A 24,925-nucleotide genomic window follows, 5' to 3' on the forward strand; every position below is an offset into this window, starting at 1 on the left:
TCAGAAAGGGGGGGGGGGGGGGGCTAGTCTTGCAGCTCTCTTCCTAAAAGTTTCACTTCCTTCAGATACATGGCTATTTCAGTTGCCACAGCAACTGTCAGAAGAGAAGGCATTTTATTTTCTTGTTTTGTTTTTTTTTCCGTGGAAGAGCTGGGGAGACCACCAAGTACTGGAACAAGAGGAGAGATCACAAAAGCCCGTCCCGAACAAAAAGCACTGTGTCAAGATCTTCCTGCAGGACAAAGGTTCGCGGCGATTCCTTTCCTGCGAAACCGCATTGCATATTCTGAGCAGCCCATATCCACGGCACAAGGGGTGTCTAGCCCTACAGGGCTGCGAAAACCCTTTTGTAGTGAGCCAAGGTGAAGTGGGTGGGCCTGTGCCACACACTTCACGACACGCAGGGGGATGCAGCTGGGCTTGCAAAGCATGTGCCCCCAGGTTGTTTGCTTTGTCTGGTTTTGTAGCGCAGCTCGGGGGGGCCCAGCGCTGGTCTCGGTGCGGGCAGCTTGGCAGGAGTCGCTCCTGAGCGCTGCAGCATCCGCTTCGACACCTCGAGTCCTGGTTTTACAGCTTCAGATTTCGCTTCAGAAATGGCTGCAGGTGCTGCGGAGCGAGGCTGCGGTGAGCAGGCACGTGCGTCTCTGTTTGGAGAAGCAGGGCTCTGTTGTTTGCGTTCTTCACATATGAGACTTTCCACGGCGCCCACCTCTCCGGGAGCCCCTGTCCCGCAGGGTGCTCCCTGCCGGAGGCCCCGCACGCAGAGGCCCATCCCAATGACGCACCGCCAGAAATGTGTACGTCTTTTTTTTGCAGCTTCCAGGCATTTTCAGGCACCCAGTTATCTCCCCCCACATTCCCTTGCTGTACGGCCCAGCGGGTACCCCCGGGGTGCGTTAACGCACTGCTTGGGGGCACGCTGGAAGGAGGGAACCCATGCGCAAGGGTGGGCTTCCCCATCACGTGCAACACAGCTGGGTCTCCCGTGGGGATGTCGGCTCATGGGGCTACCAAGAGTCCTTGCTGCCTTTCTCCGTGTCACGGGCCTCCCTTTCCCCAGGGATGTCTCCTTTCGGGCTCCCCACGGCGCAGGGGTGCCCTGCGGGGCGCTGGGTGCCCGCAGCCTCGCATGCAGCAGCCGGAGGCGGCGCAAGCTATTCCCCAATCCCTTTCTTCCTCAGCTGGCCTGGAAGTTTGGAAAAAAAAAAAAAAAGAGAGAGAGAGGAAAAACAAGAAAAAAAGACTTCTAGGGTCACTGGGAGGGGAAAAATAAATTCCTCATCACGTCTGTGGCGTCTGCGAAACCGTCCCGAGGAGGAAGAGGAGGATCCCGCCGCCCTCCGCGGGGCCTTCGGGGGCGGCAGGGCGGAGGGCGAGCGGGGGTCTGGGGGGGGGTTGGGGGGGGTTTAGAGGGGGGTCGGGGGGACTTGGGGGGCCGCAGCCCCGCTCCCTCCCCTGCCTGGAGCCTCCCCCCCTGGCGGCGGCGGGGAAGAAGGGGCCGGGCCGCCCTGCTCCTCCGCCCCGGGGGTGCGGCGGGTGGCACCCCCCCGTCCTCCTCCTCCTCCTCCTCCCCGTCCTCCTCCTCCTCCTCCTCCTCCTCTTCCTCCTCCTCCCCTTAAGTGGGGCGCTGCGGGCGGGGCGCCGCGCTTCGCCGTCCGCCGGCGGCGGGATGGCCTCGGCCGTGTTCGAGGGCACCTCGCTGGTGAACATGTACGTGCGGGGCTGCTGGGTGAACGGCATCCGGCGGCTCGTCATCAGCCGGCGGGGCGACGAGGAGGAGTTTTACGAGATCCGCACCGAGTGGTCGGACCGCAACGTCCTCTACCTGCACCGCAGCTACTCCGACCTGGGGCGCCTCTTCAAGCGCCTCCTCGACTCCTTCCCCGAGGACCGGCCCGAGCTGTCCCGCTCCCCGCTGCTACAAGGTTTGGGAGGGGATGCAGAGGGGGTCCCGTCCCCCCAGCCCTCAGCCGCTGCCTGCCCCGGGATGGTGGCGGCGGGGGGCTCCCCCCCGAGGGGGGCGAGGGGACGGGACGGGGCGGGGGAGCGGCACTCTGCGGTCGGCAGCTCCCCCCGGGCTGTGCGTGTCTCGGTTGGGTTGTTTTTAGGGGTGGTTTTGTGGCTGTAAATGTGCAGCACCCCCCCTTCCCCCCCCCCGCGGAGGTGGGCGCCGGGTCTCTGCTGGCACCCCGGAGCTTCCCCGGGGGTGTTGGGGGGAGAGGGGCTAAGGGGGGAACCCCCCCCGGGCCTGTTAGCAAGGGGACGGGAAAAAGGAAAAAAAGAAAAAAAAGAAAAAGAAAAAAAGAAAAAAAGGGAAAGAAAAAGAAAAAAAAGGAGAAAGGGAAAAAAAAGGGAAAAAATAGAAAAAAAGGAAAAAAAAGAGGCCGTCAGCGGCGCTTGGCAGTGGACTCTCGCGTCTCTGGGAGCGAGCGCAATTCCTGCCATAACTTTGTGCAGAGCAGGGCAGCCTCAGCAGCAGCAGCCCGAGCCATTTTCCTTCTCCCTTCCCGTTTCGGCAGCAGGAGAAGCGGCCCCGGGGGGGCTCCCCCCGCTCAGCCCCGGCCGCACCGGCTTGTCAGCCTGGGGGGGTGCCCTCCGTTTGCTTTGCGGCCGGGGGCTGCCTGCTTTTATCCCCGGGCCTCAGCGGGCTGGGAGCGGCAAGGCAGCCCCAGAGGGCCCCCCCCGGCCGGGTCGTGTCCCCCCCCCCCCGGTGCCGGTGGCATCCCGGGGCCGTGGTGTCGCCTCCCGGCCGGGCACCGCCGCCACTCGCGGGGGCCGGGTGCCCTCTGCAGGCGGCGGGCGCTGGGGATGGGGGCCGGGCCCCGGAGCCCCTGGCCCCGATGGGGAGCTGGGGGCAGGCAGGATCGGTCCCTGGGGGTCCTGGACGCCGGCCCCTCGCTGAATTCGTCCCTCAGCGCCTCCTGCAACAGCCTGGAAGCGCAGCGAGGCTTTTGTAAAGCGCTGAGCAGGGTTCGCGCATCCCCGAGGTATCGTCGGGGCAGGTGCAGCCAGGTGGGGTTACAGTCAGTGCTTGCACTGGTTGTGCTCGACAGGGCCAGGTAACACACACTGTTGGTCCATGAACGGCTGGGAGAGAGTGAGCATCCTCAGATCCTGCCTGAGACCCAGAGCCAGCAACCTCTGCTTGCCCTTATCTTGGGAACAGACGTACCAGCCCCTATCAGATCTGGAATGAGCAAAAGCATCAGGCCAGGATTTGAAAAATTGAAGGCAAATGTAAGCAGATCGTGATCTATTCGGCTTGGTGAGGAGGTGGAGGTTAACTCTGCAGCAGAGATGGAATCAAAATCCAGAATAGTTTGTAAGCAATCACGGCGCGCCTCACACTTTCAGTAATACTCTTTAAAATTAAGCTGCTCCTGTGCTGAAGAAAATTACTTTGCCAAGTGTGTTTCTCTGCATAGAGAACACTTCATCACGCCGGCATTTTAAACTGAGTGGCCACAGCCTTGTGTAACTTCATGAAGCTGAAACATAAAAATCTCATTTGACTGAGTGACACTGATGCAAAGATTTGGCTCTAAGTACAGGTTGCTTGGAGCATGTCCGGTCTTGAGAAAACTTCTGGGGCAAGCACGGTTTCTAAATGTCCTGTTTAAAAGCTGAGGTCCTGCTGCACACAGTAAAGCTCAAAGTATTTAACCCAGCAAAAACACCTGACAAAGATACAGCCTTGTGTGTGTTAGCGTTCAGTCATATAGAACTGTGTGTGTTTTTATATGCATACAGATGTATATGCATATGTATGTGTGTTTGTTTGTGTATTTATCTTAGGCTTTCTGAAAGAAGCTGAATATTAGCTGTGCCTTTTATCTGGAGGAAGTGGTTAAATGTTGCAAACCAAATTTGCATTGCATTGAAAGAATCCAGTCCTCCTACAGATTTGCTTAAGGACCATTAAAAGAACTAGAATTATCCTGCAGCTCGGTCATGCTGTGGTATGTTACAGTTTAGGGATGTGTTTGAGGAGTGCAAGGTTGAGCTATTTGATGTTACTGACTTCCTTTAGGAAGAATTTATATATTTTTTTTTTTTAATGTGAGCAATTTTAGGAAGAGTTGGTTGTCACCATTATTGCTGGTTTCAGCAAACGGCTAACACTGAGCAGCGGTGTGCTGCTTTTCTTGCTCAGCCAGAGCAAACAGAGCAAACTGCCTCCTCCTTCCATTTCTCCTCCCCTGCCCCCTTGCCCTGCCCTCCACAATCTCTCCCTCCCCGTACTTCCCAGACCCGCAGGGCGCTTTGCGGTTCCAGAGGAGGGGATGGGAGGCCCTGCTTTCCGCGTTCGCTGTTCGTCTCACCCTTGCTTTGGCATGAGAAAAGAGGAGGTCCCCGTGGGGGAGCATGGCATACACATAGTCTGGTCTTGTCTTTGATAACTAATAACAGCACATGGCACAGCGCGCTCCATGTGTGCATCTGGAGCGTGTTATGATGCTGAGGGCCAAGGACGTTCAACAGCACGAGGCATCTTACTAGTGAGCTAGTAAACAAGGTTAGATGTGTGCATACCTGCAGGGTGACTAAATGTGATTCACTGTGATGTTACCAGTAACTTGCTAGTATCTTATTTGTGTCTGAACCGTGCCCATCCCTTGCTGTAGGCAAATGCACAAAGAGGACCACAGACAAACACAGGCTAGTTCACTCTTGATGTTACTAATCTGTCTGTTCCTTTCTGTATGCAGAATAAACAACTTTAGTATTTAAATCTCTTTATGAGAAAGACAGCCCCTGGACTTAGGAGCTGACTTTATATTGGTGATTTAGAAGTAGTTGCAACAGACCCAATAGGTGCTGGAAGTGAAGTATAAATCTGGAAAAACACTTCTTTATTTTTCCCTTCTGTTTTCTCTACCTATTACTTCTAAGGTTTCTTGGTTAAGATTTATCCTGGAACCTGATCCAACGTCAGTGCAGTCATCCACCTGCCTTGGACTTCAGTGTGGGCAGGACCAGACCCTTGGATGCCAAACCAGGGCGAGCTCATTAGCAACCTTTCAAAGCTTGGGTTTGGTTTGCCCTTGGAGTGGCAGGGTGTTTTCTGGCAGGCCTGCTCTGCTGGGACTGTGCTGCCCCATACCACTGCTCTGTTGCTTTCGTGATCAGGACAGAAGCTCAGATGCTCTTCCAACGTGGCTGTTCGTCCTGTGCCTGGTGCTGCTCTGATACTCCATGCTGTCAAGTCAGAAATGCTCTTCAGTCTTACACATTTTTTTTTTCTTCCTAGATGGACTTCCTTTCCAAAGTGCTCATTCCCTCCCCTTTCTTCTTTCCATCCCTCCTCTGACTCATTCTGCTCTGCTGTGGCCTTTTTTCCCTTGCTCTCCTTTTTGTTATTGTATCTGCTTCTCCGCTTGCTTTCCTCGAGCTGCACTCCCTTTGCTTCTTCACCTTCACCAGACTGCTGCCAACGGTGTTTACCTGGAAAAGCTCTCCAGAACTTCTCGGTTATCTTCTGCTGTGCTGGCACTCAACCTTTGTCCAACCGTACAAGCTGTCCAGCAGCCGTGGAGGCTTCCCATGGAAACTTTGCGCCTGTAGCTCGCCTCGTAGCACAGAGGAGTTCATTCGTCATCCGTAGCAGCCCCTGGGCAGTCCTTCCCGGGTGACTAACGCTGAGCTCTAGCTCTGAGGCTCGTGCCTGCCCTGCGACTCGGTTGCCTCATGTAGGAAGCAGATGATCAGCTGTTTTCTGTGTCGGAGTGGCCGTGCACCAGGAAGCACATGGGGAGCTCCTCCAGGGCTGCGGTTCGAAGGACTTGTCCCAGGGACTTTGTCTGCCCAGGCTTTTCGCTGTAAATGTTGTGTTTGTAACGTACAATTTTCTATATGCTGCGTTGTGCAGTTGTTGTTTACGAGACCGTCTGGGAGGGTGATTTATGCAAAGAGGGAGCTCTACACAAACAGCACAGTGGTTTCCACAGACGGCAGCTGTTTCGGTGCTGTGACAATACAGATAAATACACTGCATCTATTGTGCTCTTTTCATTGTTGACATTGTCAACAGTTCATTAGTGGAGCTTGCTCAGAGCTTCTGTCTGGCAGACAAAGGATGCAGCTCTCGGTTATCAGGCTCTAGCAGTGCTCTATGACTGAAATTAAGTTTGGGGCTTCTGCGTTTGTTTTTTTTTATTAGCCGAATTTCATGGTTCATCGGTAATGATGGAGATAAATGAAGCTTGCTGTGTTGTAACACAGCTAGGCACAAGTTCCCTTTTTGTGGTGGACTGAGGCAACCGGGCAATGTGTCTGGGAGGATTTTGGTGGAAAGGAATGGAAATGAGGTTGTTTGCTCGTCACAGTTCTCACCTGATAAGGAGCTGGCACTAAAAATGGTTGTAGGAGCTTGCATTTTTCATCAGGCTTTGACTGCTCTGTTCGCTTTCATCTTGTGCTCCTTTGACATCTTGTTTCTTGTGGCTCATCAAGCATCGAGGCAGGGAGCTCTGCGGGGAAGGTCTGTGCTGAGCTCTGTCACTGGGAGGTGCCGTTTCCCCATATCTAATAACACGTGTGGAAAATCCATCAGCTGGAGGTCTGGACTTCTCAGCTTTTAGCTCGCCTCCTGTGCTTTGCAGGGCTGCTTGGGTGTGCCAGGGTCCTCAAGTGATCTTGAGGATTGATTTCAGTCAGACAGTTGTTTGAATAGTACTTCGTGCCATCCTTATTTTCACACCTGCTATGTATGAATTACCAAAGAAGTGCTCAGCGTTAGAGCTAAAAGCACACAGTGCAGGCAGGGTTTTGAAAGCTCTGTCTTTCAGTGTCTAGCAGATTTATATCAACGTCTTCAATATGCTCATTGCTACCTAGTAAGACTTATAAAAGCATGGAGTGGCTTACTTGCATTTTGTGAAACCATCTCTCTCAAAAACACCGTCCCTATTTTGTTCCTCAGCAATCCAGGTTAAAAAGAGCAGCAAATGTGCAACAAACTGCAAACATACAGTCCCCTGCACCCCTCTTTTGAACTCCGTCATCTCCTTTTCCCTGCTCCCTGAGCAATGCCACCAAGATGTATCATGTCAGTGATATTCCATGGATAGAAAACCTTTTGTAAAGGCTTTAGAGACTGCAGTGACTCTTGTCATATGAGATGGATGGATTTCCTAATGAGGGGAAGGGGCAAGTGTGACCACCTCAAGAGCGGGGTGCAGAAGAATTAGGGAAGAGGCATCAAAGAGGAGCTGCCAGTGCTGCTGGACTAAGACTAGAGCCACAGCTAGCTCTGGGATCCTGTCCGTCGTGATGAGAACCAGATGCCCCAGAAGACATCATAAATAACCAGCAGAGAACAGAAAATTGGCTATCCTGGTCTCTGGTAATTGGAGAGCTGATATCCCTGATTGTCCCTAATTATCTGCCCTTCTCTGGGTCTTATCAAGTCTTTGGACTGAAGGGATTCCTGTGGTGTTATTTCTGCAGAATTATTGAAAAGTTGTGTGAAACGAGCTTTTTCCTATCTTCCTAGCGGAGTAGCAGTCATCTGTGCAAGACAGCTTATGCATCTTCCCTAAAGATCTGGGATCACTAATTGCCGCTCATTGACTTGTGCAAAGAGATAAGGGTGGGCTCAGGATCAGCACCTATAGGCCATAAATCTTTATTGAAGTGTGGATTTAGCAAAACACAGTAAGACTTCTGCCTCTATTTATCTTCTACTCCTTTTTTCACTTTGATATCTGTTCCGCAGTTTTTCCTGCAGGGGACTGAGAGGGGATTGGGTGAGAAGGGCTCAGTGCAAGGTTTTAATCTTCATTTAGATACTGAAATACATAGCATTTGTAGTATCATCATTCCATCTTGCACACATCTTCACACAGTGCACCTTGGCCTCTGTTCTTGCTCGGTCTCCTTTACCTGTTGAACTAATTTTGAGAAAGTAGGAGATCTCTTGGACATTCTTTGCTCCTTTCCTGACCAAAAGCCTCAGGTGGAGTCCTTCAGCCAGGAGGGACAGGGTTTGCCCACAGTTTGAGATCACGTACCTAGCAACTTGTACACAGCAACACGTCTCCAAACAGATGACTTTGTGTCATCGTTGAGGGATGGCGTATGAGACAGATTTCATTTAGGCATGAACTCACTCTTCCTTGGAAGGCACTAGAGGACTGTTGAGACAAAGCAGTCATCATGGGCATCAGCTGTCAGGACCACATCGTGATTTCATTACAAGCTATGCAGTGTGTTAGATATGGCTGTCAAAATATCATTAGTTGCAGGTTTGGTGGCTCATATGGCAGTAATAGGACAGACTTGTGTGTTGACATCTTCAGCTGGCTCCCAGTTTGCTCTCCTCCTCAGCTGAACTCGTTTCCTGCTCATTTTCAGCTCCGGGCCTCTCTCCCACGCCGTGACCCAGCGTGCCAGGGACACAGCTGCATGCTTGATCCCTGAGTCTCCTGCAGCTGCTCTGGCACCAGGGTCCCTGAGCAGGAAGGATGCTGCAGGCTCGAGCTGCTGTTTGTGCTGTGTTTTCCCAGAGGTGTGTTGTTACGTGTGCGTGGTCTCAAACTGGGCAAATCCTGTTCACCCTGTCTTCAGGACTCTGCTTGGGGTTCTTGATCAGGAAAGGGGCAGTGGAGATGTTGAAGTGATTGTCTCCTCCTTTAAAATCAGCTTGCTAGTTACAGGGGTTGTGTGCACAGCAGAACGCTGCTAAAACCAAATATCCCAGGTACAGGCAAGTGCCACCCTTGGTCACACAGTGTGCCTGTATTGTCCCTCCTGTGACCCAGCGTGTGGGCTCCCTTGTGTGCAGGATGAAAAAAAATCTTAGAGGTTTGTGGTGTTTGGCAGCAAAAGGCTTTGTGGTTTAAAGAAAATAAAAAGGAGCCAGTAGGGCTCCAATTTACCTGAAGCCCTATAAACATAGGTGTTTATAGTATTTAAATCACTTGAAATGATAGTTAATTGTCCAAGCACAGTATGGGTAACAAGACAGAGAGCAAAGTTTTCCTGGGAGGAGTTTGCGCATGTTTTCAATTAGCAGTCAGACAGCAGCCAGGGCAGAGGGAAAGGCATGAGAACAGCGTTTCACCATGACCTCACTAAGAGATTTCCTAGCTTTCAGCTCAGCTCTGTTGCATGACTGAACAAGTGGAAGAAAACACAACTGGTTCCAGGCTACTGGTAGCTTTATTAATGTTTTCTCTTTATTTCAGGGCGAGCTGCCTGAAGAAAGGTTCTCGGGGTCAGAAAGCCCCAGATGGAAAGATAGGCACGTCTTTGAGCTCCATGGGCAGAGAGACAAAGGCATCAGGACGTGCTGTAGCTGCCGTATGGATGCTGCTTACGTGGCCAGTGTGTGTGCAGTGAGTGCAGTGCGCTCCAGATGCATCCAGCTTGTGGTGCGTTCGTGTCAGGATTAACAAGTGCTGGAGGTGCTGGACTGTCTATGAAGGCCAGCACGCGCGTTGTGTCTGTTTGTTCAGACGTTTCCAGCGTCTGGAGATCCTAGACCAGTCTCTGGCCTTTTTTTTTTTTTTCTTTGCCTTGTCAAAGCTTCAGAATGGAAAAAAGAAGGCAGTCAGGGGAGAAAGCCTCCCTCAAAGGGCACCTGCTGTGCATAAGCAAGCTGTTAGTGAGGGGTAGAGACGGAAATCTTGGGTGCAATTCTGTGACCTTTCTTTACACGAATCCCAATTCCTGCTCGAGCTGGCTGTGTGGTGCCTGGAGGAGAAGGTAGCTTACAGCAGGTATCCTGGCCTGCAGGCTCTTACTTCTCCTGCGCAGGCCGGGATTTCCTGAGGTGAAGTCTTTGACAGGGCTGGTTCAAGGCATTCCCCTAATTGTGCTGGCAAAGCAGAGGCAGCGGTGTGTTGCAGCAGCACGGGAGAGGAAATGAGTTGCAGGGGAGGGTGAAAGCACCTTGAACCGGCGCTGCTGCTGGAGACTTCACCTTGGGAAACCACGGTGTTGTTACCCAAGCACATGTATGTTGTGGCTGATGACAGCAAGCATTCAGTGAGCGCTGGAAGGGAGCAAAAGGAGGGATTGAGGCCTCCGTCCCTGCTGGCTGCATGGGCAGGCAGTGTCTTGCTCAGGGTAGTGCAGATGTTGGGCCGTAAGCAATCCCTCAGGGTGTGGGATCGCAGCCCATGACGAACTGAAAGCCACGAGGGCATCTGTTAACTCTTAAAAACAGAGCCTTTTAGAATTATGATAAATGAGGGCCTTGTAAAACTTGGTAGCTGTTGCAGAAGAAATTACAGGGCTCGATATATATATATAGCAAGTCAAGTGGTTTCTGTGCGCTTGGTCTGCAGACGTATGGAAAGGAAAGTTGTAGCCCTGCCAAGCTTGCTTGCCTGCGACTGATCGTGTAAGGTCAGCAGCTTTACACAACAGAGCTGTGCATCCGTAGTCATTAAGCACACACACAGGCATCTGTCCAGGCAGATGTATCACTTGCTCTCCTTCCTACGCTGTCTGCCTTTTGGTTTTGATATTAGTAAAAGTGGCAGTAAGAAACAGCTCTTATTGTGTCAGATGTTAAAAGTCGGCCGTGCCAGTTTCCGTGGGTTTGCATGCCTGGTGTGTCTCCAACAGCTCGAGCAAGGAGTACACAGGGGCTGGAAATCCCTGGTGAGGGCAAGAAGCTGTAAAACCTCCTACTGGGTGAGCTGTGAGAGTGCCACAGGCTGCCGGTCTTGTCCGACTTCCCTCGCTGAAGCTTAAAAAGGCTGTGCGGAGCTGCAGATGCTTCGCCTGATTACTAATGAGAGAAAATCTCACTGCTTGGCTGGTTTCCCTCTGAGCAGGAATGTGCAGTGTTGTTGGTGAGGTGGACTTTTTCATCTTTTTCCTCTCTCTCTTTTTATTTTGGCTGCTCTTGATTTGATGAGTATCTTCATTTGTTTCAAAGCATCCCTCTTTCTGGCAAAATACTAATTTCACCAACAAGTGCTTATTTGAGGAAGGCTTTGAGGACAAGGGTAGATTTGAGAGCACATCCCCGGTGGGTCGGTGGCGAGGGGGCCTGTGTCCCTCGGTTCTCTCTGACGTGGGCTGTGGCAGGGCGACAGCATGGTTCAAACACCACACGCGGGCTCCTGAGCTGTGGGGCAGTTGGCAGCCCTTTTTAGGGAGGATGATTTTTTTATTTTTGCAAGGTTTGAGCTTCCATCAGATGTGGGATGGGAACATACTTGTGAAGGGGCGACACAGATCCACCCAGGCCCGCTCACACCCAGCAGTTAGGAAGATGAAGGGTGCTGGTCTGCAATTCAGCTCTGAGGCGTCAAGCACAGCCCTGCTAATACGCAGTCGGCGGACCCATGCAGATGAGTTAGTTTGTGTTTACAGCCTTTCAGAGAGTTCCCATGCAAAGCTGCTCAACCGTGGTATACACCAGCCAAAGCAGGATGTGCTGCTGCCATGCTTACTTGCCTGTGGGTGCGCGCCGCTCTGCAGTCAGGAGAGAGAGAGAGCTGTCCCGGAGGAAGAAGTGGCAGTGACGCTGACAGAAATGGCAAAATGAGGGACTATTGAGCAATAGAAAGACTTCCAAGTAAACCTGGCTGCTCCGGAGACAATCTCTGTTTTATTTAGCGCTCTAATCTGAGGAGAGCTGACAGTTTCCAAGTCACACTTTTTTTGTCTGGAAAGTTTGTATGTGGTCACGTCACACCAGTAATGCAACAGGGACTGATGCAGATGGAAACATTTTGTGAATGTTGGCCCCAGATTGTTGTGTATTTGACAGCTCTTTCTGGTCTTTTAAATACAGAGGTAGAGATACATGTAGAAGACTGCATTTAGAAAGCTTAGTGCTTACAATGTTAATATATTGAGGTAGTTTCTTACAGCTTGCCTTTTGGATGTTTTTCTCTCTTTATTTAGATGGTTTTGATTTATTGGGTCTTCTTTTGCTCCTTTTTTTTAATATTTTACTTTTTGTTTAAACCAGTGAATCTTGTTGAATTTAGTAGTCTCTTAGGTATTTCATTTCACATATGTATCTTGTTCTTTGGAAAAACTGTGCACATTTAGAAGCAAAATGGTAATTAGGTTAGAACAAGTGAGTTACAAAGACCAGAAATAAACAGGCTGTTAGAGGGATGTAAGGTATTGGGGTTGGCTTCTTCTCATTTCTCCTGTATGTGCATATGACCTGTGTTAGATTTCCCTGAGCTTGCCAGGAAAGACAGAAGGTACATATGCCCTGCAGATTATAAATATGGAATTTCTACAGTATTACACTTGAAAATCCCTGTATTGAGCAATTCAAAATTAGAAGCGTTGTAATGCATCATTCAGGACACTAGAATGCAAAAATTCCACTTTAATCCCTCCTGCAGCTCTGTGATAATTCAATGATTTAAGGAGAAGAAAAAAAAAAGGCAAACAGTTGTTTTGCACTTGGAGAACATGGCACTGAGAAATCTTCACTGGGTTGTTCATTGGCGTTTGCATTCAGAGAAATACAGGAGTGCTCTCGAAGGCTTTTGTGTAGCTTATGTTTAGTCTTTTCCTCTGATCTGTGGGTTGCATTTTTTGGCTTCTTTGGGTTTTCTTTCAATTTTTATTGACAGAAAAAGGATGAATCATGGTTCTGGGAAGAAGAAAACAGGCATTTTGGTTATCATTGCTGGGAATGCTGTGTAGTGAAACTGTGGGTGAAGGAGTAGGCGGTTCTACTTCTGCTTGTCTTGCAGCTCCTAAATGTGATCATAAACAGCTGAACTTGTGTCAGGCCTGCGACTGTGCTAGTAACTACACCCACCTTAGTTTGGGTACACATTTTATGATCAGTGTGGGTTAAAAGGCTTATTTCTGGAAGGCATAATATTTGAGGTATTTCCACATCTTCTTGAGCAGCTGCTTTTGGGTGCTGAAGTGTGTGTACACATGAAAACGTGCTTTTGCCTATGCTCACAATCTGTGTATTTTGTTTCTAGGGCTCATCACAATAAAAGAAGCCCATGACATAGAAGCCAGACTTAATGAAGTGGAAAAGCTTCTGAAGACTATTATAAACATGCCATGGAAGGTGAGTAAGTCAAGTTCCACACTTAGCCTGGCTTGACTCCTCCTTGATGGTGACACACACTCTCACGCAGATTAGAAAGCAATGGTTTTTGCCAAACTGTAAAAGAAGCAACAATTTGAGCACCTTGCAGAAGTGCTGAGTGCCAGAACCATGTGATGACATCTCCAGGCAGTGGGATGGAAAGGGAAAAGAGGAACAAAGCAAACTACTGGTAAAATAATGGACGTCTCTCTCTCTTTTTTAGTATTCAAGGTCTGAAGTAGTCCTCACATTCTTCGAGAGGTCTCCTTTGGACCAAGTTCTAAAGAATGACAATGTCCATAAAATTCAGCCAAGCTTTCAAAGTCCAGTCAAAATATCAGGTAAGAGTTGTTTGCTTCCTACAGTCAAGACAAGAATTAAAGAATGAAAATGACTGCATTTGCTGTTCCCTTTGTTCTTTCTCCATCAGCAATTCAAAAGACAGTTCTCCATAATCTGCTTTATAGCATAGAACATATAATTAACCTTGACATACTAGGCAATAAAATGACAGGTGAAACTGAAGGCTGAATTCAGAGAAACAACATGAGGAAAAGGCAATCCTCACTATTGTCGCATATAATAGTGCTGTTAACGCTTAGGAAGGAGATTCTGAGGTCTTTATGTAGTTCTGTGAAAATGTAAGCTCACTGCCAAGAGGCTAGCAAAAAAGACAGTGAGAATATTTGGAATTGTTAGGGAAGAATGAAGGAGAACCACCACATCTTGAATACAGTGTGCTCAATTCTGGTCTCTGTCTCGGACAGGACATAATTAAATTTGAAAACATACAAATAAAAGACAGGGGCTCAAATAATTGAACAGCTTCTCTAAGAACAAGGTTAAATAAAGAAATATGTTTCAACTTTGAGAAAACATGACAGCAGGAATGTAATGGAAACCTACAAAGCTGTGAATGGAAGGAGGTTGATTACCCTGTACTTGTCACCAAACAAGAATTGTAGGTTGGCAGATAACAGGCTTTAGACAAACAAAAGAAAGGTTATAATATTATGTTGCTTTCATCTGGAACACGGTTAAAGAATGCAAGTAATTGTCATAGGTTATCATGGAATTGAAAGCATAAATGACTTCAAAAAAGAATTAAACAAGCAAATGGAGCAAAAGTGCTTTGTGACCTGTCACAGTTGGAGACAGCAAGGTTCTAAACCCAGAGGGTAGACTGAAGACCAGTATCACTTGTATACTTGTCCATCCTTTCAGTCCGTCCCCCTGAAATCTGCTACTGATTGTTGTTAAAATGTCCGTGGATGTTCGGCGTGCATGGTTTTGTATTACTACACTGAAAAGTTTCCTTTGAGCCTAGTGGGAACTGCAGACTTCTCTGAAGGTTGCAGTCTGTGACCTATCCCACCAGGTGGCAGTTCTAGTGTCACCAGAAGAGTTTCTTTTGGTGTGTGAAATAAGAGTGAAATGCTGCATAGTCCTCCAAGGTACATAAGATGTTTAGTACTAAATACATCAGTTTTTGTAGGTTCTAACTGTATGTTAGTTAATGACTAGCCAGTGCATCAGCATGCTAAGGATGTAAACAGTGTGTTTAAAGGACTGATCTCATAAACTGGGTAGGTGTTTTTTTTTGGTTTTTTTTGTAACTGATCCTGAGTTCTGGTTCTAAACAAACTAGTCATGGGTTAAATATTCTTTTAATTAAATGGTAAATTGCTTGTGAGCCTACCAACAACTATTTAGAAAAGTACCACGTAACAGAGAGCCTTGGTGAAAAGCGTGGTCTTGCCAGCCCATCTGGGCTGGTGCCTTCTTGTAGGGCCCCTAGGGCCAGGCTGCAGTGCAGGACAGGACAGAGCTTGTTAAGAAGAGCCCCTGGGGTCGTACAGCCAAGGGGGTGATGTGAGTTTGGCTACCTGGGCATGAGAGAGGGGAGCCAAAAAGTATGTCTCATGCTCCGTCTGAGAGTAGGGAGGTTCGGATGATGTCTTGAGTTGATATGGAAAGCACAGGTGAAATTCCTCATGTGCGTGTTTCCTAACGTCAGTCATCCTCCAAAGGCTGGACATGGTTGATGTGCTTTGCTTCTGAACACCTGGGTGTGTTCTCAGTGTTGGCTATTGAGAGCATATTCACTATTTTTGTCTGGAATATGTTGCTGCTCCATGAGAACAGTGGCTGCAAAGTGGGTCCTAGCACCTGCCCATTATGAAATGAAGGATCCCTGAACTATATGCTATAAAAATGTGCCACTGAGAGCAGCCACACTTTTAAACCTTGTACCTTTTGCAAACAGGTAAACATAAGAACAGATGTACTTGGAATTGCATTGGTCAAAAACTGCACTGTTGCTGTGGCTTGATGGTTTTATTTTATTTTATTGTTTGTTTTGTTTTGTTTGTTTTGGTTTTGGTTTTTGATTTATTTTTTTCTTGTTTGGAAAGGTTTCCTTTAATTTTTGTGAGGGTGTGTACCCCCTTGGGGCACACATACTGTGCATGTCTGAGAATGCCACGCTTGGGTACAACAGAAAAGGTGGTGGAGATGAATCTAAATTCACAGGGAGGGGGTGTCTGGATGAGGGACAGGCTAGCAGTACAGGGAGGCCTTCTGCCAGCCTGCGTGTAGAGGAGTCGTGGAAACCATGTTAGCTGAACAATAACATGTTTTGTTTTAATCCTAAATTAATTTTCGTAGTCGAGTCATACCTAATTAATTGGAGGAAGATTGGAGAAAGACCTATACAGCTATGCAAAAGCATCATGTGGTAATTTGTTTTATTGTTTAAATGGCTGCTGCAAATAAATTTTTAAAACATAGGCGGAAATCTGATAATAAATTGCTATTTGCCTCATGTGAACGTTGCGCACTGGGAATGGCTTCAGTGTCTAGAAGTGCTGTCAGTAGATGGCAGTAAATGTTAACATCCAAAGCAGTTTGCATTGCAATGAAATGCTGTAACTTTTAGGTCATGTCAAGGACACTAGGAAAAAACTGTGCGGTATTCATGTTGGCCGTAGTGCAGCATTCTGCGCGGCTGCAGACTCAGAAAAACAGGCAAACACATTTTGTGCTCTCTGAACAAACAAGCTGTCCCCTCACGTGGTCTGGTTCAGAGTGGTAGGTGATGGGGAAGAGAGAAAGCCCCCATCCTATGATGAAAGCTCAGTTTGAATTTATGATGTAAATTTTATTCTGCACTATGATGTCGGTTCGAGATGAGTCATGACTGAAGGGTGATTCTGCTGCTTTTCAGTGTTTTTACCACCCCAAACATATTCTGCTGAAGTGGGTTGCAATAAAATACAGACTGAAAGTCAAAGATTACTTTCCCAAAATATGGAATTGAGTTCTGGCTTTACCTTTATGTAGTAATATGCAAATGTACACTTAAAAATTACCTCCCTTCTCTCTCTCTCTGCTTTCCTCTCCTGCTCATTACTTGAACTGTGTAGATGAAGTTAGTCTTTTTGAGGCAAGATCTTAGGCATTATTCCCTGTACATAGCTTTTCTCCTAACCATATTTTCTGCCACAGAAGAATTTCATTTTGCCTGTGCTGATAACACAGAAGAGTTCTCTTACTTTGAAGCAAATGATCAGTCATCCCGCTTAAGCCAGTGCTGATTTAAATAGAGAAGCATGTTCCTTTTGTGTTGGCCCTAGCTTCATCTAAGATTGCATGACCAGAAGAAAAATCCTTGTGATTTTTCTAGTTTACCTTTCCGTGTAATACGGATGTGGATTAACTTCTCATTGACATCAAATAGTACTCTTTAGTTACAAGCTCTATCCTTGGTGGTAAGTCAGTGGAATTAGTTGTAAATTTTACCTGTTCTGGACTGGAGCTTCTTACACAGTAAGAAACAAGTAAGGAGAGTTGCGGGCAGTATAGCAGATGATATTGTTTTACATGACTTAAAGATGCTGGTTAAATTAATTTGGAGGGTAACTTTTAATTTCCTCTTTATCTCCTGTTTTGGGCTTTTTATTTTTTTATTTTTTTTCTTTTATGCTTAACTGGTTTAAGTCTTGGAAATCTGTCCGGGGAAAAATATCATTATGAGAAGTGGTAGATGGTGTCTAAATAGATGGGCTGCCATTCTCCTAAAAAATGATGCAGATTTTGCCACTGGCATTAGTGGGACTGAAACTGTGTCTTGCTTCAAATGCTCTGTATCAGGAGTTGATTACATGAATAAAACTACTTAAGTGCTGGCAGTTTGTAGGTGTAAGAAGCTGTGAAACAAACTCTTTGTTTCTGCTTTCCTATGCAGATTTTCAGTGTCACATGCATATCCCATTTCATAATCATGTCAACTACGTATGATATGCAGTTGTTTTCCAGCTTCCTTTTTTTTTTTTTTTGGACTCTCATCTTGTTTTTCTTTCTTCCCCTGACAGAAATCATGCGATCAAATGGATTTTGTTTAGCAAACACTGAAACAATAGTCATCGACCACAGTATACCCAATGGAAAAGAGAAGCACCTGGACGTAGACTCAGCAGAACACTTGTAAGTGTGGTTTGTCCATGAGTCATGCTGTCAAGGTTCAGATAAACTCTCAGTTTTTGGTTGTTTCTTTCCCCCCTACCCCCTTGCCAGCAAAATATTTTCTGTATAGGAGCAAGACTAGTGCAGTTGTCATTCCGACTGGTTAAAGATTACTGGGCATGGTTGCTAAGGCTTCACAGCTCTTTACATTAAAATGTATAAAATGGCTGTCTGAGAATTATTGACCCCAGGGAGCTCAATCCTCTGTGTATGAAAAAAGCTGTGACTGTCACAGAGACCCTGACAGGTGAGAACAGAGGAGCTTTTTCTTTCTTGCGTGACTGTGAAGGAGCTGACTTGAGCCCAGATTTGGAAGCTGAAGAATCCTTACTGATGAAATATCCCAAATGTTTGGGAAGCAAAACACCATCCTCAGAGGAAGGGGAACACATCCCTGAAAAAAGGAAGCTGAGCAGCTGCTCAGGTGCTGCCACATGCTCTGAGTTGGTGAAATGTGTATTTCATTAAGAAGGGGGGAAGTTAGATTAGCCTTATTTGTAAATTTTGCTTGTTAATATATGTAGGTATTTTGGGGTCAGAGACCAGTAACCAGGAAGGTTTTCATGTACGTGTAAAGTCAGCGACTCTACTGACAGATGGGCACTGACAGCAATCGGCTCCTAGAAATTTCTGTCATGGAAAGTGATTGATATTTCAATGAGCTGCAGGTAATGAAGCTTTTAAATATTTTTAATGAGAAACATTGACCTACATTTTCATTAGAGCAGTCAAAATGATGGAAACAGAGTGCTAAAAGCCTTATAGAGGCTTTATCTTTGAATACAAGGCTCTGTCTTGCCACATTTAAAATGTGATCATTGCCAGTCTGCAGAAGAGTTTAGAGCTTGACGAGATTTTGTCAGGGGCTGAAATGTCTCTCTGGCTCCACTGTAATTTTTTTTAAGCCATTCTATTAACTTTTAAAAGAACCAGGGTTTTATCACTTACTGTTTTGAACCTAGACCTTGCTAACAGCATTTAAGCTCATAAGCTTATATTAATGAGGTTGAAATGATATACTGGAGATAATTCTATGTGGCCAGCATCTGGAAATTAATGTTGACAGTTCACAGTGGATCTTGTTTTAGTGCTGAGAGTGATAAATAATTAGAGCAGATGACTGAAAGGCAGCAAAAGGCTTTCCATTTTTACTATTTCGAAATGATTTTATTAAAAAAAAAAATCAGTCTTGATTTTAAAAATGTGCTCTGGACCAAGCAAAACTTACTAGTTTGGGTTTGGAAACTGCTGTCATCTACTTGTTATCCCATTGTTAATCCAATATAGAAAGTCAGAAGACACTAAAGCCAGTATATAATACTAAATACTAAAATACAATAAAAACTGGATGATCGGTTTGTTTTTCCATAAACTGTGATAGAAGAAACAAGTCCAGGATAACAGCCTAGCTTTGTGGATTTGTGTCTTAACTTCTTGAAGGAAGTTAAATCAGAAATGAAGACGTTAATAAATTTTAAATGTCTGTTGTGCATGGTACCTTAAATTTGCTCTTCCTGTAGCTGTATATTGAAGCTGGGAAGTAGTAGTTAGGAAGTAATGGCACTTGTGTAGAACATCTCTTTTGTAAAAATTGATTATTATTTTTTAAAGAAAAGGTTTTCTGTGTTGTTGCTTCAAGTGTAGGTTAGTAGCCCAGAAAGGAAGTTTTAAAATCTTTTGGAATCCTATTCAGTTCCCTTTTTGTCTCTGTAAAATTGGATTTATGGGACCCATGTTTTCTATACTGAAATTAGAGTTAATTCCTTGTGGACTTGTATATCCTCAAATGGGAACATTTTCCTTTCAGCAACATTAAACTCCATGTGGGTTTTGGCTGCTGATGTGCTTGAATCAGACATTTTGCGAAGCAAACTTGTATTTTTTGGATAGAAGCACTTGGATCTTCATCAGGTAGCGTTTGTTTGCTGAGGCCCTGCTGCACTGGTCAGCTGTTGGACTGCCTCAGTGCTACCTACCAAGCAGCCCATCAGCTGAAAAGGCTGAAACTTCTTGCGGAAGAAACTAGTGTGTTTGCAAGTTGGAGTTGCTTACTCTGTTGTTCTGAAGTACTTCCTTTCTGCTTCCATCATTTTCTCTTTTTTTTAGTTGCCAGTATACCATACTATTGCAAAATGTGGTGAACCCAGTGCGTTTGGTGTCCATGTGCCATAAACAGTCCTCTTATGTAAACTTCTTCCAGTACACTGCAGACCTCAAAGAAAGGGTGGTAAATAAGCACGTTCAAACTCTGATTTTGTTACAGAGAGATAACTGTTCCCTGCAAGGACTGTTTGCACTTCTGTCTTTACAGCCAGCAGCAGGCAGCAAAGGCTTTGGAGCTGGACATGCTGCCTTTCTGGCAAACTCATTCCAGTAATAGATGTGTATTTTCAGGACAGTGCTGCTGACATCATAAGCATTTTGTTGTCCCTGGGAGAGGCTTTCATGGGTGGCATTGCAAAAGTAGGTGGAGCTGGTCAAGTTAGATGCAGAATATTTCCAGGAAAGCAAAATCCTACTCTTGTCAGGAAAAGAAAATGCTGCCCCTGTGTTTCTTAGTCTTAGATGGAAGGAGTTCTGTTCAGGTACTGCTTGCATGTAAGGTGGTGAGAGGAGTTGGACTGTTGTCTCACACCTTATTTACACCGGGGTTACTCCTGTGAGTTAATGAGAAGTATTAGCTTCTACATACCTCATTTCCCACTTTTTCCTGGTGAATGTGAGCAGTAGCACTAATGCATTAGCTGGAGTTAAACCAACGAAGGAGGCTGTCTTACAGCACAAGGCATAGGCCCTTGTGAAGGACAGTGTGTCTGTCTATCAAGGTACTCAGAGGAACAAACAGCAAGACCAGGACAGCAGTTTGGCCATTAGGAGACCGCATTGCATGACAGTTTGCAGAGTTAGTATTTTGTAAACTTTATACTGGGAAAAAACCTGTTGGTTGGATGTCTTCACATTGTAATAATCTAGTTTTCTATAACTGATAAAAGAAGGAAAGAAGAATACGAATAGCTTTCTTGCCTCCTCTTCTGGCTTTGTCATTCATTCTGTCTGCCTCACTGGTGTTTTATAACCTGTTGTTTCTGGATCGCTGCTGGTCTGTAAGATAACACAACGTCACCTGTGAAATAATTGTAGGAAACTATGTCAAATTTCTTCTGCACACATTCACACACATGCAGGCAAGCAAACAGCCTGGTGGGAGTAGAGGAATGAACATATAAACATTTGGTGTCATTTTTTTTTGCTTGTAAATAGAGAGCATGGTGACAACACTGCAGGAGAAAATGTGCGATTTTCTGTTCAAAAAGTTGTGGTCCTCATCATTAAGAGTTGAGAATAAGCAGGCAGGAGTGTGGAAAAGACAGAGCTGTCCGTGTCCATACATTTCAGGATGTATGGACACTGCTATCCAATAACCCATGATGCTTCCAAAGAAAGTGAGTTTTGGGGAGAGATGGAAGTAGGAGATGTTTCTGTTTCTTTATCCTACCACTCCTCTTTGGATCTTCTGAAATACCTGAGTCTTAGGACTTCCTAGTTTGAAGCTAGAAGGGTATCTACAATTGTCTTACTTAACTGCAGGAATTTAAGTAGTTGATGTGAAGGTGAGATGCAGTTTTAAACCAAATTATTTTAAAGCTTTCTCTGTTTACCTGTTATTCAGAGAGCTGAAGTATGCCAGCCTAAAAAAAAAAAAAAGTTAGAAAATATGTCCCCTAAGGGGACACATCCTATAGTCAGAGCTAGGTTAAAAATTATTTTTCCATCTTGTGCAATTTTCATTTTCTGTTTTCTCACTCTGTATTGAATGAATGCATGTTCTTTCAAAACAGTAAAGAGAGAGTGTACAAAAAAGAAATTTGACAGTTCTTCAGGTCCTTTGCCTGAACTAAGATGAGATTTAATCCTTGCTCTGAAGTGACTTGCCCTTAACTGCTAGGCTATCTGAGAAGAAGTAAAATGTTTTCTTAGTGCAGAAATCGCAGCCTTCTTGGAACTGGAATATGTGTCACTGAGGAAAGTGTAGGTTTTAACAAGTTGATGCCTTCTGGATGACAGGAGGAATGAGGTGGTGAGTGAGGTTTGCAGAAATTCGAGTTGTAACACAGGAGGTAGGAAGTGAGAAGGAAAATACCAAAGCAAGTGAAACCAAATTTGGGAATCTCTATATTCAGATATCCTCTGCTTATCAAAATGTAAATCTCATGCCACGGGGAGGACAGCAAGGCTCTGTGGGAAAGACGCTCTAGTCATTGTTTCCTATTTGTCTTAAACATTTGGCCTCATACAAAAGCCAAATGGAGAGAAGGGACTCATACTCTCTCAACTTCATCGGCACAAGTTCAGTGTGGATACAAAGGCAGTTTCTGTTCCACTTTTGTGTGGGAACAGAGGCATTTCGTGTTGCTGCCAAATGCTCTGAGAATAAAATGGAAGAATGTGGACCTCAGTTTCATGACTCGCTTTACCAGCATTCACTTGCTGCTTCCTTCCTTCATCACAAGTAGCTTTGAAAATCAGAGAGGACAAGATGATTTGCGTGTGCACCATGGTTCTCACTGTCCTGTGGTTGATTCATAAACATGTGGCTGTGTTGAGGAGGAGGTGGATGGGATAAGTACTGAGTACTTTCTGTGGAGCTTTTCCCATATCACAGTGAAAGCTCTTCTAGACTCAAAAACATCTAATTTCAAAGGTACTCAGAACAGCCTGATAAGAAAGGCTACATCCCATGAAATCATTCAGTCACTAGCAGGAGAGGAACCCTAGGAAATTAAAATCAGTTAATAATGGTTTTGATCCAGGCCACCTTCAACTCAACAAGGTAACCAGATGTCATGAGATGAGTTCAGGTATTATCATGACAAGTGCTGTGAAGAGTCAATGTCATACGGGAGAGGAGTCCTGTAAGTCTCTTCCGCTGAAGACTGCTGTCTAAAGAGATGTGGAACTTGCTTTCCTGTTGTGCTGGGTAGCTGTGTTTTGGCACAGTTTTAGAAGGAATAGCCATCCTGTTTTACTGAAAGCAAACTCCTTTGCCCATTCATTTCCACAGGTTACAAAGAAGCAGCTTCTATTTGTAATTAAGGACATGGAGAGCAATGGTTTCCATTTCTATCTCAACCCTCTTTAGTAAGTGCTGGATCTGGGTTTATGTAAGTGTCAGAAGATGCCATTTCTGGTCTCTCCACATTAGCAGAACGATATGTAGGCTGATGTCACAGAAACTGTAACTTTATGATTCATGGTTGATCTGCATGGACCTTGTCTGACAGCTTCTAGAGTAAGTTTGAATTTCAAGCTGCCGAGAGAGAGAGAGCCTGATGATTTCATTCAGAAAAGGGTTGGGACTCTAGATCTCTGCCTTGCAAACTGAGCTTCACAAAGCTGAAGCTGCAAACCAGCATTAGAAAGACTATCACAGTAACACTACTCAGGTGTAAAGGAAGTCCGTGCATTATATTTACTCAGAAATTTAACCTGAGATGCCAGCAGAGGCATTCTTGCCTGCAGCCCTTATTCCAAATGACCTCCTCACAAATGTCTTTTCTCAAAATTTCTAGGGATCAGTCTTCAGATATTCTGGCCTTCTTTTCCCCCTGTACTTTTCTTCAGATTCCTTTGACTTTTTAAAATAATTATTAATGATTTAATGCCTCTTGTTTTGTTTTGATTTCTCCTTAGGTTCGAGAGTGTGAGTGACTTTACCTCAGAGCTAGAAGACAGCGATGATCCAACAGCTTATGTCACCAACTTGACATACTACCACCTGGTCCCATTTGAGACTGATATTCTGGACTGAGGCTGTTCAACGTTGCAGTCAGCCAGCATCCAGCCGACCTCTTCGTCCGTAGGTGAATTCTCTGCTCTCTCCAGCATTGCAGCTCTGTGAATATGGCTGTGCAGACAAGACCAACAGCAGAGAAGTTGCAGCAAGTACACCGCAAAGCTGGCTTCGGAGTCCGGCCTTCCTATGTGTCTTGCAGAGATATCTTGTACGGAGGTAACTGCTTCGGTGCTGAAAACAAACTCGTTTTCCATGAAAGCAAGGCAGCAGAGGCTTCCTGGGGCTTGAGGAAATCTCTGCAATGTCTGTGGCAACTGCGACTGTGATAACAGCCATTAAGACTTGTGCTGTGGTGTGCTGTCACCCGTGCTCCTTGGCTTGCAGTGCAAGTTGAGGCTTCCTCTTTCAGGATTCCACCAGAAACTTCCCCAGATGTCTCGACCACACTTTTTATGCTATGTAAGCGAGAAGGCAAGCAAACCAGCTGAATTTTGTCAGTTCCCTCTGCGGTTGCTAAATGGAGGCTTTGCAGGTCACTTTTTGCCCAGCTACCGGATGACTGGTGCCTTACATGAGATGTCAGAAATACCATTGAGTGCCTCCAGGCTACAGGACACATGAGCTGACTGCTTTACTTCTTTTAATCATGGGTTTTTATAAAATCCCAGAAGAGATGACTACTCTTTCCCTCTTTCCAGGAGTAAAGCAGACAGCAGCTGGCATTGCAATGGACTGCACACAATGTTTGGGTACCTGGATGATGTCAGAGATCTGGAAAGCTGATGGGAAAGCTGAGCTGCCCTGCTAAGAATGGTCAAGGCTATGACAGGCACTTGGATATGCCTTTTGTCACGTGGACCAGAAAATGTGAATGGTGCTTACAGTTGTTTACATCAGAGAGATAATTTCCTATGCATATTTCTCCCTAGAGGATGGGGAGGAAGCCAATGAGATTTATAACATGTTTGGACTGAAAAAAAATGATAAGCTACAGTGTGTCTACAGTGGTAGGAAATACACCCTCTCCTGGGCCAGTGAGGCTCAAGGAGTCTGTCTAGCTTTCTGGGATATGCCTGGGGGCCTGGTGCAGGCCTTGTCACGTAGTGCTGTTGGTTTCAGTGGCATTAAGACAGTGGGAGCAAGAGTGGGATTGGACCCTACAGCATCTTGGCTACTGAGTAGTGCAAGGTTAAAATCTCTTTGGGGTCTCTCTCTTGCGGAGTGCTGTGAACTCCCAGCTCTCATTGTCAGCGCTCAACACTCACCAGCGTGACCTGTCATTGGGCTTTGTGATCTGATTGCAAACGTGAATTTGAAAGGATTGAAATGGGGAGGAGTGTGTTTTGGATGTGTTTCCTTGTAATGGGGCTTGTGTGGTCCTGAAGAAGTTGGTACAATTCCTTCTGCAGACTTTTCATTTCTATCTGTAGAATAACAGTCAAACAGCATTTGCTAATGTAAATAATAAATTATTGAGAACCCTAATTCTTTTACACAGTATGTTTTCAAAATATATTTTAATGAAATAAAATATAACTCGCCTTCAGTAAAATTTCTGCAGCTTTAAA

At 46.0% G+C, this 24,925-nt stretch overlaps 1 protein-coding gene across 1 annotated transcript; it reads left to right on the forward strand.

Moving 5' to 3' along the window:
* Positions 1-1,433: 1,433 nt before the first annotated feature.
* PXDC1 (PX domain containing 1) lies at positions 1,434-24,925 on the forward strand. Its single transcript, XM_083825328.1, has 5 exons — positions 1,434-1,925; positions 12,927-13,018; positions 13,263-13,380; positions 17,413-17,524; positions 23,255-24,925. The coding sequence occupies exons 1-5, from the start codon at positions 1,670-1,672 to the stop codon at positions 23,370-23,372; spliced, it is 696 nt and encodes a 231-aa protein (XP_083681454.1). The 5' UTR covers positions 1,434-1,669; the 3' UTR covers positions 23,373-24,925.

Source organism: Anser anser (genome assembly GCF_964211835.1).
Source record: "Anser anser genome assembly, chromosome: 2".
In the NCBI taxonomy this organism is placed as follows: Eukaryota; Metazoa; Chordata; class Aves; order Anseriformes; family Anatidae; genus Anser; species Anser anser.